At 48.1% G+C, this 16,950-nt stretch overlaps 1 protein-coding gene across 3 annotated transcripts in view; it reads left to right on the forward strand.

Moving 5' to 3' along the window:
- AMOTL1 (angiomotin like 1) overlaps window positions 1-16,273 on the forward strand; it is a 171,462-nt gene extending 155,189 nt beyond the window's left edge. For all 3 annotated transcript variants that reach the window (XM_076002448.1, XM_076002449.1, XM_076002450.1), the window contains 5 exons: window positions 240-430; window positions 4,658-4,783; window positions 5,843-6,069; window positions 8,868-9,143; window positions 10,257-16,273. In XM_076002448.1, coding sequence (XP_075858563.1) covers window positions 240-430; window positions 4,658-4,783; window positions 5,843-6,069; window positions 8,868-9,143; window positions 10,257-10,363 — 927 coding nt within the window. In that variant the 3' untranslated portion in view covers window positions 10,364-16,273. The remainder of the gene's footprint in view (window positions 1-239; window positions 431-4,657; window positions 4,784-5,842; window positions 6,070-8,867; window positions 9,144-10,256) is intronic.
- The last annotated feature ends 677 nt before the right edge of the window (window positions 16,274-16,950 follow it).

Genomic DNA, 16,950 nt, shown 5'->3' on the forward strand with positions numbered 1-16,950 from the left:
TTAGTTTCTCATCCATAAAAGTGTCTGTTTTGCAGAGCTCTGTGAGGAGTAAATGTAATAGATGAGTTTGGGGACTCCCTAAGTTGGGGTTGCATACCTTTGCAGAGAGGGAGCGAGGGCGTGAGGATGGCGTGTGAGTTGCTGCAGGATCTGGGGGGGCATGTGTGTGCTGTGTGGGCAGCTGTGCAGACAGGGTTGACGTGGTTTTGAGCATCAAGATGCTATTTCTGCTCCCCTAGAAACATGGAAATGGCCAGCCAGCCAGCATGCCAGAATACAACGCCCCAGCCCTCATGGAGCTGGTGAGGGAGAAGGAGGAGCGGATCCTGGCCCTGGAGGCCGACATGACCAAGTGGGAGCAGAAGTACCTGGAGGAGAGCACCATTCGGCACTTCGCCATGAATGCCGCGGCCACCGCTGCAGCCGAGAGGTGAGATGGCGGAACCCTGGTGGTCATAAAGGAAAAGAAATCGAAACAACACAAACAGGGTGTCTAGAGAGGGCCAGAGGCCTGCCCAGGGAGTGAGGTCAGCTGAAAATGATTTTTCAACGGCTGTGTTGCTAGTCAGAGAGCAAGGTGGTGCAGCATTTCTGGAAGGGATTTGGTAATAAGTACCTTCCCTTTGGTTCCAAAACTATAGTTCTAGACATTTATCTTAAGGAAATCATTATGTAAGTGCCTGAAGATTTATGTCTGAGGATGTTTGTCTCGGTGTTGTTGAAAATAGTAATACATTTGAAACAGCCCAGAGTCCAACAAAAGGCAATCCAATTTAAAGCATATCCGTACAGTGCAATGCTATGTGATTGTTAAGAATGATGTTGTGGAAGTTTTTACCTCTTTTGCCTAACTTTCTTTTTGTAGGTACAAAGTGTTATTTTTCCCTTAAAAAGTAGCTCAAAATGCACAGTAACTTACAAAAATAACTCACAAACATTCTGTTAAAATATTAATATATTGTTGCCTGAATGAGCAAGGTAGTTTCTTTTTGACCTTTGGTTGCTGGATCTCAGGTCAGGTGCAAAACTTAGGGTCAGGTAAGATTCTCAAATGTCAAAGGAACAACCAGAAAACTGGACTTCTGATCCAGAAAAATGAACCAAGTGAAAGGAGAGTAAGACAAGGATGCCACCAGTTCTGTAGCAGTTCCACATGGCCTTGGGAAGGATTGTTTCCTTAGTGAGTACAAGAAGGCCTGTTGGGACAGAGAGAGAAGGCTTTATAAGATGTATATGGGCTCTCAGGTTCATTACTCAGGTAGGAAAGAATCACCAGTGGCATACCCAGGTGTTAGCTCTAGGAAATGCACAGAGCAGTGTCACCATGCGGGCCCCTGCACTGGGCGTCATAGCACTCTTGTACCTAGGAAGACCTACAAACCCATGTGGGAAATAATCATTGTGGAATCATTTTCTAGTGCTCACATATCACTTATGCATGTCTATGCTGTGAGGGGAAACTGGCCACAATAGTCATTTGAGCGAGACTTCGGGAGTAGGAGTAGACACTTGAGATGGCTGTGTTGTGGCAAAGCTTCGGAGCCGTGGGGTGGGAGTTGGAGGGAAGTTGCAGCTTCCAGTTCAGCCCCTGCACCATATGGGTGGTAACGGGGATGCCCTTTGGAAGATTGGTTGATTTCTTTTTTTTTTTTTACATAACTGAAATGTTTTTATTTTCAGTGTTTTGTTTCCCAAGCTAATAACTAGATCACCTCTCTATCTTGGAGAGACCAGACCATCATAAAGTTCCAGAGAGATTTGGCCTTCTTTGCCAGATCTGGTCTAATGCATCGCTGTCTGTGACCGCCCTGGGAGTTTCCTTTGTCCGTGTGACTTTAATGGAAAGAACTTGGCTTGGGGAGGCAAGACACCTATACCCAAGGCTCCTCCCTCTGTCACTGGCTGTGGGTGTGCAATCTGGGACAGCCCTTCTGAGTGTCACTTACCTCCCATGCCCCAATAGCAGTGTAAATTTGTTACCTTGGTGGGATGGCACAGGGGCCTGCATGTGTCATTGTTGTTTCAACTTCCATTGGTTTATCAGATTGGACGTCTGGGCTCCCAGGCCCTGTGGGGATGAATGGGCATGGAATGTAAAATCAGAAGAGGGGGATGGGCAGGTCTGAAGCATAGACCATGTAGTGAGAACAGAAGAGTGTGGGGGAGAGAGGACCAGGCAGATCCCAAACATAGTCACCTGCCCGCACAATTCTAGGCCCAGCCTTGCTCTTCATCCTTTATGCAAGGGGGAATGGCTCTTACTCCAGAGAACAGGAGTTTCACTGGATTTACTCACTCCTGTTGTTCCCCTTCTTGGCCCTTTCTGGAGTCCCGGATGGATGCCTGCGGTCCCTTTCCATCACCCCTCCCTTCCCCCACTTCTTTGCTCCCACATATGTTTATTGAGCATCTACTAATTCTATGGGAAACCACCCTTCTCTTTACCCGTCCCACAGTCTGGGGATGGGGGAGAAATAGGTTCAGAAAAGCTCAGATGTTTGGCTCCAATCTAAATGTTCTTTTCAGAGAAAACCTCTGTAATTTCTATTGATAGTAAGAGAAAAAAAGGAAAATGAAGCATTTTTAAGAAAGGTTGGAATTTTGAGCTCTTACCATCTAGATGCTAAATGGCTGCAGACAAATTGGTAAAAATGACTATTTCCAGCCATTAGTTTTGTGACTTCCCAGGCACAGATGCATACTTCACATTTATAAGCAATGATTTTTAAACAAAGAAAATAATTTTTGCACACCAGCTGGTTTTGCCATCTTTATGTAATTTGATGCTGTTAATCAGGATGTTTAGAGATTGAGCTTATTTTTTATGTGTGGGGAAGGTTGTAAAACTTTTTATACATTTCAAAGCAGTGTATTATTTTTCAGATTTTTATGTGTTTGCTAAGTTGTTTTCATCTAATTGTGTATTGCCATCCTTACTTGCAGTGTAAACATGAATTTTTAAATTTGTCTCTGGCTCTATGTGCATCCTCCAGAAGTAAATTGGTTGAAAATGTTTCTAGCCTCTAATTACTTTATTGATTATTTTTTGTCTCCCATAGGGTGAATTTATAATTTTATAAATATGTCGAGAGCATTTTGCTTTGGTTTCTACATCATTTGGCTATTTTGATACATCTTCAGCCACAGTTTGCACTTTTTTGTGCCATGTTCTCACACATGCCCTCTGGCTCCTTTATTTTATCTTTATGCATTTGAGGCCTTCTTCATAAAGGCCTATGAAACTTCCAGGAGTGTAGGGTGATGGTTAAGGCCATGTGAGGTCATGGCCTTTAGAGTTGTAAATATCTAGGTTTGAATCCATTTCCACCGTTCACTAACTGGGTGCTCTTATAAGAGTCACCTAACTCTGGTGTCTTCCTCTGTAAGCTGAGGATAAAACACCTACCGCACAAGTCGTGAGAATCAAACGTGTCCTACCCAATCCCTGCGTGAAATCAATACCCATTGACTGACAGCTGTTATTAAAAGGAGTGAAAGAAGGGCCTCTTTTTTGTTATTACGGGATGGTCTAGAAAAGAGCCTTGAGGTTTTTAATATGATTATAGCATTGAAATATGAAGTTAAAGAGATGCGAAATATTTGGCTAGATCATGTCATACTAATCTATTACTCACGTAATCAGAGGCATTATTGTGCCTTTCATCTTGAGATGTACTTAATTTCACTCAGATGGCACAGTTATCTTATTTTTACTAATCACTGTTAGTTAGGAGTGATTAAATTGACAAAACCAGAGGCAGCAACAGCTAGCTTTGACCAGTTGCTTTCACTCAGACAGCTGCCTGCAGGTAACCTGCTCTTTACCTACATCTGCCCTCCCCTCGCTGCACCCACCTTGACTGAGCTTGTCCAGGACAGTGTCTTTGTCTTCATCTTTCTGCCCTGGGACCCAGCATGTTTGTTACACTGAGCTAACCTGAATCATAGGCAGGGGCCCATAAAACAAGAAGGAGGCAGAGTGTAAACGTGAAGGAAGACTTTGGATTGGAGCCTCGCTGTCTGGGAGATCAGTCTCAGTTTCAAGTATTTGCTGAGCCCCCATTGTACCGTAAAATACCGAGAGAGGTGCTAGACGGGTGATAAATAGAAATAAAACTTGAACTCTAATTAGAAAAGTGAGATAGGACAAGTATGAAAAAGTACAAGCAAGGAAACATCAATAAATATATTAATAACAATAATATCCATATGTCAGTAGATGAAACCTGTAGGTGCCTGATTGACATATTCATAACATGCCACATAGCTTAATACACAATGCTGTCAGTAGAAGGGGCAGGGGATTTTGATCTTTGAATTTTGTTTTGTTTTCCTTAGATACCATCTTAATTCTATCAAGTTTAGGAAGAGAATTACCCAGGATCTAGGAAGGGAAATGTAAGTGAGGAGTTTGCCGAGAGATATTTTTAGCCCTGTGCCCTGTGGTTGCCTCCTCAAGGGCATTGGTATCAGTATCAACATTGGACAAGATTGAAAACTGAGCTGGGGAAAGGGGGAGAGGGCTTTTATGAACCAGTAGGAGGTGCAGAGCAGGCTCTGTTCCAGCATGAACACCAGCCTCTCCATTCTGAGTCTGTGTGCGGTGAAACAAAGCAAGAAGTCTTCCCTCCATTCAATGCATGTCCTGTGTTGCCAGGGACACCACGATCATCAACCACTCTCGGAATGGCAGCTACGGGGAGAGCTCGCTGGAGGCCCACATCTGGCAGGAGGAGGAGGAGGTGGCGCAGGCCAACAGGAGGTGTCAGGACATGGAGTACACGTAAGGGATAGCCGTGTGCGGTCGCTTGCCCCCAGGCCCTGAGAGGGTCCCGCCAGCCCACATCTGCACTCACACTCCAGCCCTTCCAAGAGAGGACTGCATCTCTGTCCTGCTCTGAACGGCTGTGAGCTTGAAGTCTCCAAAACCTCTCCTCTCCACACTCTGCCACGGAGAAAAGGGACAGGCTCAAAGCTAAGCAAGTGGCTCCACTTGGCAGCAGGACTAGTGCCGGTGTCTCTGGGAGAAACTGCATGTCGGAAGCAGGTTTTAAGATTCAGGCTGAGTTTATGACAGAAGAATGTAGATGCCTGTGTTATTTCTACAACCTTCCAGACGTTATGAGAAAAGAGAAACAGATCATATTCCAAGGTTCAGAGTTTTTAAACCAGCATTTATATGTTCCAGCCAAAAATAAAGAACTTATTTAGCTAATGCACTCTTCTGATGGGCTACACAAGATTTCCAGCAGGCTTTTTGACATAATAAAAGTAGCCTGCCTTCCTTGACCACCTGAGGGCCTGTGGAGCGCTGGGCCTCTTGTTTTGCAGATGGACAGGCTCAGTGAGTTACTATCAGCATTGTGAAAAGAACTCAGGTATTCGCGGGTTCTCATTTTTGACCATAGGAGGTGGGGTGCGGGAGGAATTATTTTCTTCCAGAGAACCTGCTCATCTTTTTGTCTTTTTCTTAGACAGCAGAGAAATTGGCTTTAGTTGAAAGCTCACCCTGTTTCCATGCTTCCCTATCACCCTCCCAATAGGTGACCTTCTAAGTGTGGTCCCTGGGCCCACCTTGGTCCAGGAAGTCCTAGTAGATGGCCTCGGTTGTCCTAACCACCTCCCAGGAGTCCAGAGTCTCCTGAGGTGCGAGAGAGGGTGCACCCCTTTGATCTATGACGAAAGATCCATCTTAGGCAATTTGGAGATTATAAGTTGGAAGACTGGCACAGCACTTGATGCTCCTGACTTAACAGTCAAAGTCCTGGGTCAGCCTGGGAGAAATGTTTCAAGCTTTTCTAACCAAATGGATTTCTATTAAGTGTTTGGTTTGGTTTCACAGTATTAAAAATCTCCATGCCAAAATCATAGAGAAGGATGCCATGATCAAGGTCCTTCAGCAGCGATCCCGTAAAGATGCCGGGAAGACAGACACCTCGAGCCTGCGGCCTGCCCGCTCCGTGCCGTCCATCGCGGCGGCCACTGGGACACACTCCCGCCAGACCTCGCTCACCAGCAGCCAGCTGGCCGAAGAGAAGAAGGAGGAGAAGACCTGGAAGGGGAGCATAGGTGAGCCCCACGCCCAGACAGACTAGTGTCTGAAATGCAAGGCCACACACCCTTCCTTCCTGCCGCTGTGGGACACAGAAATACCACTGAGTATCTCCTCTCGGTTTCCTCATCTGTATAATGGAGAGGAAAGTCTATCCTACTTGGGTTGTGGGAATTCACTGAAGTATGTGGAAACACTGGGTAGATTCTAAAGGTTATACCACTGCAGTCGCTGTTAGCTGTGGGGTGACTCATCCTAATTAGCTTCTATTACTGTTGAAAGTTGAGGTGACCCTTATAACGCAGAATGGTCTGATGGAAAAACCCGGAGACGCCAGGCCTCAGAACGCGGCCCTGCCCCAGGCCAGTTATATGCGGGCTCCACCTCTGCTTCTGAGTCTGGGAAAGGAGGACAATGTCTGCCGGCTGCACCCTGTGGGCCGTGGGGGCCCAATGACACAGAGGGGAGCACGTTGGAAGAAGTGCTCTCTAGCAGAAGGGACGTTGGGGTGGGTTTTGCTGTGCGGTTACACAGGCAGAGTTCCGAGGACGGTCTGCAAGTGCAGTCTTAGCCAGGAGTGGGTGTCCTGGACGGGCGCAGGCGGGCTGAGCTGGGGAGGAAGCAGGCAGCGTCCCCAGCACCCTTCCCCTGCACTCGGCCCTGCTTTGATGCAGTTCCCCGGGTCAGCGAGTGTTTTTGTTTCTCTGTGGAACCGAGAGCCAGTTTTCCTCAGCACGGGACCCCAGAGGAGCCTGGCTGCTTTGTGCCAAAGGGGATAAGAGCTTCCATATGAACCCAGAAGAGCTGAGGGGATCAGAGGCTCCCAGCCGGAATCTCTGTTTGAAGTCCCTCCACTGGTGGCTGCAGCAGCCCCTGGCCTCAAAGGAAACGCACTTCAAAGAGGACGTGTGTGGACAGCAGCTGAGATCATCAAAGACCAAACCGAGGACTTCAGCCCCCAGCCCAGTTAGAGAGCAGGGAGGCAGTGCTCAGACAGGCCTGGTTAAGGAGTTGAAAATTTGCCCGGCTCCGATGGAACCGTCCCTGGGAGAAGCCCGTGTGTGACATCCAGCCAGGCAGGCGTCTCTCTGGTGTCTGTGTCCATATCCCCTATTCGGCATGTCTAAACCAGGCCTGGGAGCCTGAGGGCCGTGGTCTGGAGGCAGGCTGCTGAGGTCTCTGTGCTGGTATCATCCTCTGTACTGTACTTGGTGTCCACGTGGACACACACGGAGGGGCCAGGCAGCAGCACAGCTACCCATGTGTGCTCACTGTCTCCTGCCTGGTGGGCTCTGGAAGGATGTGGAGGTAACAGTGTATGCCTTCGTGATTGCCCAGGGGCTCCCAGGAGAGAGGGCTGGCCAGCGATGTATTCAACCTGTCACGCCCCTCCAGCACATCCTGCCGGACTCCGGAGTGTCAGCAGGCAGGGTTATGAGGAGGAAAGAACCTAGGTTGGACTCCAAGCCAGGCACAGCTGGGTTTGAAACCTATTTCTGCTACTTCTTAGCTGTGAGACGTTAATGTCTCCGAGCTTCCGTTTCCTTCTCTGTAAGACAGAGGATAAGACCTACCTCCGAGGAAAGCTGTGAAATATAACATAAGATGATGTGCGAAGCACCTGAGCAAAGACCTTTGCTCCCCACACACAGCGTGGTCCCTGGACCGGCAGCATGGGCCTCACCTGGGAGCTTGCTAGAAAGGCAGAGTCCCAGGCTCAATGCACCGAATCATGTCTTCCTTTTAAAAATATAGTTGAGTAAGTGGGGTGCACGTTGCATTTTAAGGAGCATTGCTCTAGACACACCGAATTGCCCTGAGTTATGAATGGGCACCTTGAAATAGCCCTGGTGAGGATGCTTTGTGAATTGCTGGCTAGCTAACAAGATAAGCAAACAAATACTTGATTGTGCTTACCACCTTTCTATAGGCTAGCATTCTGGAGCGCTGGCAGATTCCTGAATATGTGCTGTACTTAAAAATAAAAATGTCACCGTCCTGCCCGGCTTTGCAGGAAGGCTTAGAGGAAAATGGACAGCTTTGCACACCATGCTGCCCTTTTCTGTAGCCAGCACGCCCTCTTCTCCACCCTGGCCTGGCTACTCATGGGGAAGACGGGAAGGAGAGGGCTAAGCGGCTTTTCCCAGGAGCCCAGGTGGCTGCCTGTTTCTTGTGGGCTACAGATTTCCACTGTAGATATCTCTTTTAGGGGCTAATGTAAACAATCGAGTGGTTGCCCCTACCAGGAAGCATATTTATCTTTGACTCTGGGCCCCACTCATTACCGAGAGCGGGGTGGGATTATGAACTATTCAGTAGAACAGCAGGCCAGTGGGCACATGTCTAGGACCAGGGAGGCCTTGTAGTTTTACTTAAGCACACAGCCACTGCTGCAGGCCTGCCCTCCTGGGCCACGTTTGGGTTAGCAAGCAGGGCCTCTAGAAAGCCTGGCAGGAACCTCCACACCCCTCCTCTGGCTATGAGTCACCTCTTCTCTTTTCCTTCATACCACCCTGTGAATTATTTTATCCTACAATTTATCGCATTATGTTATAACCAGTTTACTTGACAACTTCTCTACCCTCCAAAAAAAAAAAACCAAACTGATTTTTTAGGGAGAAGACTAGATCTTTCGGGTTTTTTTTATTCTCTCATTGTTTGTCATTTTTATCAGGCACGTAATTAGTTCTTATTGAATGCTTGGGGAATGATGCAATGAATGAATGAAGCAATCCTCAGTTGAGAAGGAAAAGGTCTCCAAGACTAGCTTTTTTTAAAAAGAATGTCATTGAAAATGAATGTCCTCTGTCCTCAGGGCTGCTGCTGGGGAAGGAGCACCACGAGCACGCCTCTGCACCGCTGCTGCCACCCGCACCTGCCTCAGCGCTGTCCCCTGCAGCCTCCGCCACGGCGGCCAGCAGTGCCCACGCCAAGACGGGCAGCAAGGACAGCAGCACGCAGACGGACAAAAGCGCGGAGCTCTTCTGGCCCAGCGTGGCCTCCCTCCCCACCCGAGGCCGGCTGAGCACGGCCCCTTCCAACAGCCCTGTCCTGAAACACCCAGCGGCCAAAGGGACCGCGGAGAAACTGGGTATGTGGTCCCCATCTCTTTACACTCCTGGAAACCCTGGATCTGCCCGGCCTGAGAGAGAGGGGTGCTTGGTTGAGCTGGAGAAGGGAGCAGGAGCACTGGTCAGCTCTCAACTTTATGGGTTTATTTTAATGATTATGGTTCTCCAAGTGCCCTTGGGCTGTGTGTGCTCTTTCTTATTACGGAAATGAAACATGTATAGACACCCTTCGTTTATTATTGCCATTTAAAATGAGTATATCGCTTGAGTCTACCCTAGTAGTGCATGCTTTATAACTAACCCTTTTCCAGAAGGGGTGAAAACGGACCCTCTGAGGGATGTCAGGGAGTTAGTGCCTTCCAGTGTGTCTGGGAGCTAGTAGTAGGCACCAGGGACATCACAGCCATCGGTTCATAGACGTTGCCTTCAAGACATTGACTTGCCCAGGATTCGGGCCTCCTTGGAGGACGTCCTGATTGAAAGAGGAAGTGGACTTAACTGCTGAGTCCGTTAACCTACAGAACAGCACTTGGGCCAGGACTCATGAGTAGTTTAAAATATTTAAGAGAAGGCAGTTTGGGAGACGTGAGCTTTGCAATGAGTCCAGAAGTGTCCAGGGGAAGAACAGACTTGACCTTGGACTGATCATAGTCATGGAGCCAGCCCCTCACAGGAATTCTTTTGAGGAGGTGGGGGCTGTTCAGGGCATAAGTTAACTGTTTCCTCCAACGGGGCTTTTCATTTTCACCTTTCAAAACAGACAAGTAAATACAGTGTTGTCATTTTTTAGAGATGTAATCATTAGGATGCACTTTTCCAAGTAAAGCAGAGAACATGCCTGGCCCGAAGTGTACACGTGGCAGTTTTGAGTAGAGGGACGGTGGGTGTGAGGGGCTCCCACACAAAGGCCCAGCGTCATGGTCACCCACTTAATCCTCTTCCATCACCATCCTGATTTTTATCTGTGTCTGAATCCTGGGCCAGTCACCCTGTGTTTTCCCACTGTGGGCTGGCTGCTCTCTCTGGCCTTGTAAGAATCCTGGGTGAGTGGTGGGTTTGAAATGGGTCCATTTTAGAGAGAGCTTGCCCGCTCCTAAAGAATGGGCCGCTCATGTTTCCTCTTTATTTGGCAGAGAACTCTCCTGGCCACGGGAAGTCACCTGACCACAGAGGCCGCGTCAGCAGCTTGCTGCACAAGCCCGAGTTCCCGGATGGAGAGATGATGGAAGTTCTCATCTAACGGCACCGTCCCTGCGGAACTTCACAACAGAACATTGACAAACAAGGAAAGTGGCAGAGAAGGAGAAGAAAGATCGAGAAGGTTGTGGATGAGAAATCAGGAATGATTTGAAATGATAAAGATTTCAGATTAGTTAAGAACACTTTTTATAAATGTTAAAAACAAAAACAGCAGACCTACATGACTGAAGATGGAAGAGAATGCTATGGATTTTTATTATATATGGTGGGAGAGAGAAGATTCATGTAGGTTTGGAAACAAAAGTTAAGAAGAAATAGGAAATGGAATTTTTCATTGTACAGAAAATGTATCTCTTGGGGAGGTTCTGTGTACCCCCATTCTCTGGTTATAAACAGATAAATCCGAACATGGATCTTCCTTGAAATACTCCCATTCTCCTTGCCTCTTAGCATGTTTGGTTTAGAAAGAACCTCTAGAAATCTTTAGAGCCCATCTTGGCATAATGCAGTATAACCTGTGCCATCTGTGGGGTGTCCTGGAAGTGTGTGTGGGTGTGGCAGTGAGAAGAAATGTCCAGGAGTGATGGGGAATTTGCAAGGTGGCCTTCACCTGACCACCTGTTTGGCTTGGATTTTTAGGAGATTATGGGGCTTCTTAGGGTTTCTGGATTCTGCATTATTTCTAAACAGGATGGAAGCATTATGATCTTAGTCCTTATCCTCCCTGACTTCTCTGAGTTCATCTCTGTCTCTACTTTATTCTCTTTAATTTTAAATTAACTTTTTTTGTTCCTTCTATTTATTTCTTTTTAATAAACATGGCAGCCTTCCTTAGGTGTGGGGTTTATGAGAGCGTTATCTGAACTGTCAGTGTTCCTACTGTGTTTATAGTGGCCAGTAGGACAAAGCCACACGCTGGCTTCCTGGCTACTTCTTCCATCTTTGTATAGTTGGGCTGCAGCTGTTAATCTCATTCTGACTGTGAGCCAGGTGAGCTTTGAGGAGGCAGAAGATTCCTTGGGTCACTGTGACTTCTTGCATTAAGATCATGGCACTGGCTTTTTTCTGTCTCACATCAGCTTTCTTCCAAGGAGCTTGATGTTTCCACCCCATGGCTCTGTTGGGGAAGATTTTCAGGACAGCACTCCAGGAAACAGATGACAGTTTACAAATAGTTGTCTTGGTGGCATCCAGCATCTCACCAGGCACCCTTGTACCACTGTCTTGTCAGGTGGCTCACAAGCATGCTGGCCACTCCTGCCCCATTGCACTCCTCTGGTTACTGCTGATGAGCCTGCAGACTTCCATGGCATCAGTGTGTCTGTCGTGAACTTGCCTTGTAACCTAACAGGCTCGTATATATACATTGTGGTCAGGTTTTTCAAGATTTCAGTTCTGGTGCAACTTATACAACAAAGTGAGGCAGAAATGCCGTGGAAAAGAGCCAGGAATGAGTTAGGTAGCGGGCCTCTTGTACCTTTGCTGTGACATTTCACATACAACCCTTCAGATGTTGGTTTCCTTTACAAATCTAGGACTTGGTGGATTAGAAAAGAAAAGCTAATCAGGGCCCTGGTATTTTTCTCCCTCCGGGTCAGCTGGGTCTGTGTATCTATGTTTTCCCTTTCCTCCTGCTTTCTTAGGGGGAAAATAAAAGCCCCAGGTCTGAGACTTTTCCAAGTACTTCCCAAGTGAAACACTAAAGACAGCGCCCTTGGGAAACTTTGCTCAGGTAGCTTATTTTAAGACTGGTTTTGGAGTGGAACCTGAGCACAGTTACGGCCTCCCCAGACTGAGGGACTGAGGTGACAGAGGGAGGACAAGAGGTGTAGGCTGGAGAAGGTAGGAGGAAATGGCAGGCTTTGGGCAGACAGGCATCTGAGCCATCCCATGTGGCGGAGTCGGTGGGACCGGCCCTCTCCAGCTCTGTGCTTGGTGCAGCCTCCTCCAGTCTCACGCCGCGAGCATCAAAGTAGCGCTGCGCAGATGGGGAAACTGAGGCGGCTCCGAGGGGCTGAGCGATGAGCCTGCCCCACGCCCTGGAGTGTGGGAAGAGGGCACGGGAAGGCTTGTCAATGTGGACGGTTGAGTGCAGCTGTGGGTGGGGAGGTGGCAGAGGGGTCCCATGCCAACCTCTGCTCCCCATCACTTGTCATGGGGATCAGGTTCAAGTGATGGCAACCAACTCTCTCAAGGACATTTTTAACCCAATTTATGTTGGGGATGGACCAGAAAGGAAAGTGTCCAGAGACAGAAAGGTAAGTCAACTCCGCCAGCCGCCACTGCCACATCTGGGCCACCCCAAACTTGGGCTGTCTCCCCAGACATGGGTAAGAGCAAGAGCCCCAGCCAGCTTCTCCCGAAGTCTGGCCTTCATGCCCAGACACCTCTTGGGCACACTCAGGCACGTGCTCGCCTGCTCTTCTCGGCCCCCCGGAACTGCCAAGTGTTTCAGTTGTCAGACTACAAACGGACACGTCACCATTTTTCAGGGCCTCAACTGTGCTGTGCTGTGGCCTTTTGTGGATATTTTTTTCTCCTAACCTACCAAGACTCTTCCTTGAGAAAAGGATCTATAGCTTTAAAGTGTCTTCTCTTAAAGGGAGATTTGCTGCCAATCCAGGGCCCTCAACACTCATCATCAGAGCTTTCCTGAGGCCCAGCTTATACGTAGGAAGAAGGGACTGCATATATGGAGTGCCCACTCTGAGTTCTGGGCAGTGTATAATACCTCGTCACATTTGATTTTCAGAAAAATAATGCCAGCTATATTTCCTAGTGCCAACTGTATGTGAGCACTGTGGTAAAAACCTCTTAATTAGTCCTCAAGCCACCTGGGGTGTGGGGGGCAAACTGGGGCTCAGGGAGGTTAAGTCCCTTCCTGAAGCCTCACAGCCAGGAGAAGCTGGGGATTAATACAAGGGTTTGCAAGGGGAGCTGGGCCAGCCCCTGGCTGTACAGCCTCTAACTCGAGGTGCCACATCCTGGCCCTCTCCGTCCCCCATCTGTGACGTGTGTGTGCACATGCACACACACACGTGCATTCACCCCTGCACGCACACAGGTGTCACGCCTCTTAGGGCCTAAGAAATAGGACTAACCCCAGAACTCCTAGAATTGCCTGTAAACACCGGGCATAGCTGGAAATCATGGTGTTCCATTATAAGCACGGCTACAAAATACACCAAAAAACAGCTCTGCATTCATTGTCCAGAGGCCTAGACTTCTTCAAACCTTCCAGTAAATTCTGATTATGGAAGTTGAGGGTCTTGGCTCAGGGTGAAAGGTCTTGGCTTGAGTTTCGTGTGAAGGCATGCCAGAGTATCCTTGAAGGTGCTAGCTGGCAGATTCTGTGTGCTGCCTGCGTACTATGTGGAATTTGAGAAGTTGAAGTCTAGTCTGATGCTAGAGTTTCACGCAGTAGATGGTTCTGTACAGAAGAACTACTGCTGTCTGCAGGCCCATACAGCTAAACTGCCAGGAAAAAAACATTACTTTCCAAAATTGTCAGAGCATGTGCAGGAGACTTTCTTAGCATTCTCTTCTTTCAGTATTTTTTCTGTTTCCCAGATGCTGGCAGCCAGTGACAGTATGGAGTTGGGGGTGTTCTGACTGAGCATGCAGGCCAGGGCTTTGGTTGGGAGGGCAGGGAGTGATGGGTCCCTTCTGGCTTCAGTCCTGCGCTGGTTGCTCTTTGGAACTCATGTAGGAGCTTGACTTCACGAGGCTTGGAGTGGATACCGAGACAGTTGCATCAGTTGAGTTCTGAACTTGGAACAGAAAATTCAGTGGTTCCTTTGCTCAGGGAGGAGGCTCTGAGAATGTCCCTTGCATCTCTGCCATCTCTACTGTCTTCCCAGCCAGTCTTCACTCCTCCCTGTTCTCACCTGGTTTGCATCCTCATCATGCAGTGGCTGAGACTCCTTCATGCCAAGTGCTGATGGAGTGGGAAATCCTCCCTCCCCGGCAGCTTCTCAGTCCTAGAGACTTACGTGAGCACAGACATCAGGTGAGTCTGGGGGACAGTGGGGGACAGTGAAGAAGAGGTTGGGAGGTTGCAAGGTTTCGAGGCAGGGAGTTCACACTTAGAGTGAAGGGAACTGTGCTCAGCAAAGAGATGTGTTTTCCAAAGCCAAAGTCTTGCCCCACGTCCACACCGGAGCAAGTGGAGCATGTTTCTAGGCATTCTCTGAGTGATTCTGCTCTCCAAAGCAAAGAACTACCTTGGCCATAGTAAGTGGCGTCCCACAGATGTTCTTAAGCGGCAAAGGCTTTAAGTAGCCAGAGAGTGTCCAGCCCACGATTGACATCCCCACATCCCAAAAGGCTGAGGCTGCCATGGTACAGGCTTTATAAAGGTTGGTTTTTCTTTTCTTTTTGTTAATTAAGTAATGTATTTAAAATGTCTTCATTTGATGTGAGGATTGTTTAATGGGTTTGCTTCTGATGTGTGGCTCCATGGGAGATGGGCAGAGTAATTAAGAAGTTACCAGAAGCAGGTCAGCTGGGAACATGCACAGGTTAGCATTTCTGTAAGTGAATTTCTTCTGGAACGAATGAGCAATTTTTTTCTCTTTCTTGTAGGTAGTATACCCTTTTCCCATTTAGTAATTTAATGGCCTATAAAGACATGTGTACATGTAAGTGTATGCATATGAGGTATGACTAGAAGGTTATGTGTGGGATTTCTTTTCTTAATATACAGAAGATACAAGTGTTTCATCTCACCCCACCTTCCTTAAAAGGCATCCCTTTGGGACATTGTATACTGATTCACTGCAGTGCTGCCAAAGTAAAAATATTTTGTGAACTCCTCTATTAGAATGGCCTTCGGTGCCAGGCACATTGCTTTGATTCTCCTTAAAGATGAGAAATCTTCATCCTTTGAGGATGGATTTAAGTTCTGGAAATAATCTCAAGTTCTTTATAGCACATTTTGATGAATAAAGATGGCAATTAAGCTAAGTCACGCCATTTTTGTTTCTAAAAATAAATTCCTAAGAAGTTTGTTGGAATGAGTCTTTGGACTCAGAGCCTCTCCGAGCGACCACTTCAAGGGAGGACAATACTCATGAGTACGTGTAACTCCCAGTGGATTCGTTTTTAAAAATCTGTTCTCTTGCCATGCCTCGTATGTGTTCACACCTCTGCATACACTACAGAAGGAAGTGCATATTCATTAGTATAAACATCCAGTAGGGATTCTGTAAAACCGTGTTATACTTAGGTGCATGTTATTGTCGTGTTATGCTGTGACTGAGGTGTTCCTTTGCCGTGAATCTTTGCTTCTTCACAGAATTGCAGTACTGTTCTCTATATAATGCAGTGCATACGCAGCATTTTCTTATATCAGCTCCTGAAGTTCTGATGCCCAGTGTTGTGTTTACATGTGATTCTGCCTAGGATTCTGTTCACACATAGACATCTGTATTTATTACTAAACAGAATGCAAGCAAATATATCCACAGTGGTTTTATTTGAATCGAGGCGTTTTTCCCTTTTGAGGAGGGACACGGAGCCACCTCCTCCATGAGGCACTTACAGGATCTGCGAAAAATTCTGTGAAACAAGGGCGGGCGTGGGCACCTGCTTGCAGCCAAAACTCCCACAGCCGCTCCTTCACCTGCCCGTGGTGCCACTCTCTCCGCCCACTCCGTGTGTGTGCGTCGCTGTGCTTGGTGGCAGCGTGCAGTGTGCTCTGTCCTTCCCAGGCGCCCCTGGGATCTGGGTGTAACATTTTGGTGTCTCCGTGTTGCCGGTCTGTACTGAGGGGTGGTGTACAGAGCTGTACAGCCAGATGGGTCTGTGTACAGAGTGGGGGGCAGTGCAAGAGCACACGTGTCCCCCACAGCAGATATTGATGCCGTTGGTCAGCCAAAGATTTCCTTATTCTTTGCTGCTTAAACTTGTGCCTTAATATTGTATATAATAAATGGATAAAATGGCAAAATGGCTCTTCCTTCCCTCTCGCTTGCTCTTTTCTTCCCCAGAGAAGTTATATATCGGGTACTCAGCGAGCATTCAGCCCCTTTTACTGCGTGGAGGCAGTTCTGCTTCCAGAGGCCGCGGGCTCCCCACTTGCGGGCCTCACGCCCACAGCAGCGCGCGGCTCCGGACTCCCAGGAGGAAATGAGTCCTCCAGAGTGCCTCGGCTTGCGGCCCCCCCACTCCCAGTTTCCCCAGACAAGAAGGAAAGAGGAAACTCAGGGAGACTGTGGGCCCCGGGCAGACAGTGTCCACTTTGATCGCTTCTGAGTGTCCTCTTTGGGGGTTCCTCCATCCAGAGCCTGCCGATGACCACTGTAATCTGAGCTTTGTCTCAGGACTTCACCGAGCAGCCTGGACCCCGGAGTCTGGCCTGGAGTCAGACATTTCTCTGCGCCCCAGGATGGATGGACCTGGGATGTTGGTTACTTTCTTAGTGTCTCCGGGTCACAGGAGGAAAAAGAGGGCTCTTGTAAAAAGGAGTCACGTGGTAATTGGTAAGATTCAGGGCAGGGGCCTGAGTGACTAAAGCAGAACAGAGTGAATCTCCCGAGAGTCCCCAAGTGAAGGCTCCTCCCATGGGGCCTGTGACCCTGAGATCACAGTGTTGAGAGCATGGTGCCCTCTGTTCACTCTCTGGTC

The sequence above is a fragment of the Microcebus murinus genome, chromosome 4 (assembly GCF_040939455.1).
Source record: "Microcebus murinus isolate Inina chromosome 4, M.murinus_Inina_mat1.0, whole genome shotgun sequence".
NCBI lineage: Eukaryota > Metazoa > Chordata > Mammalia > Primates > Cheirogaleidae > Microcebus > Microcebus murinus.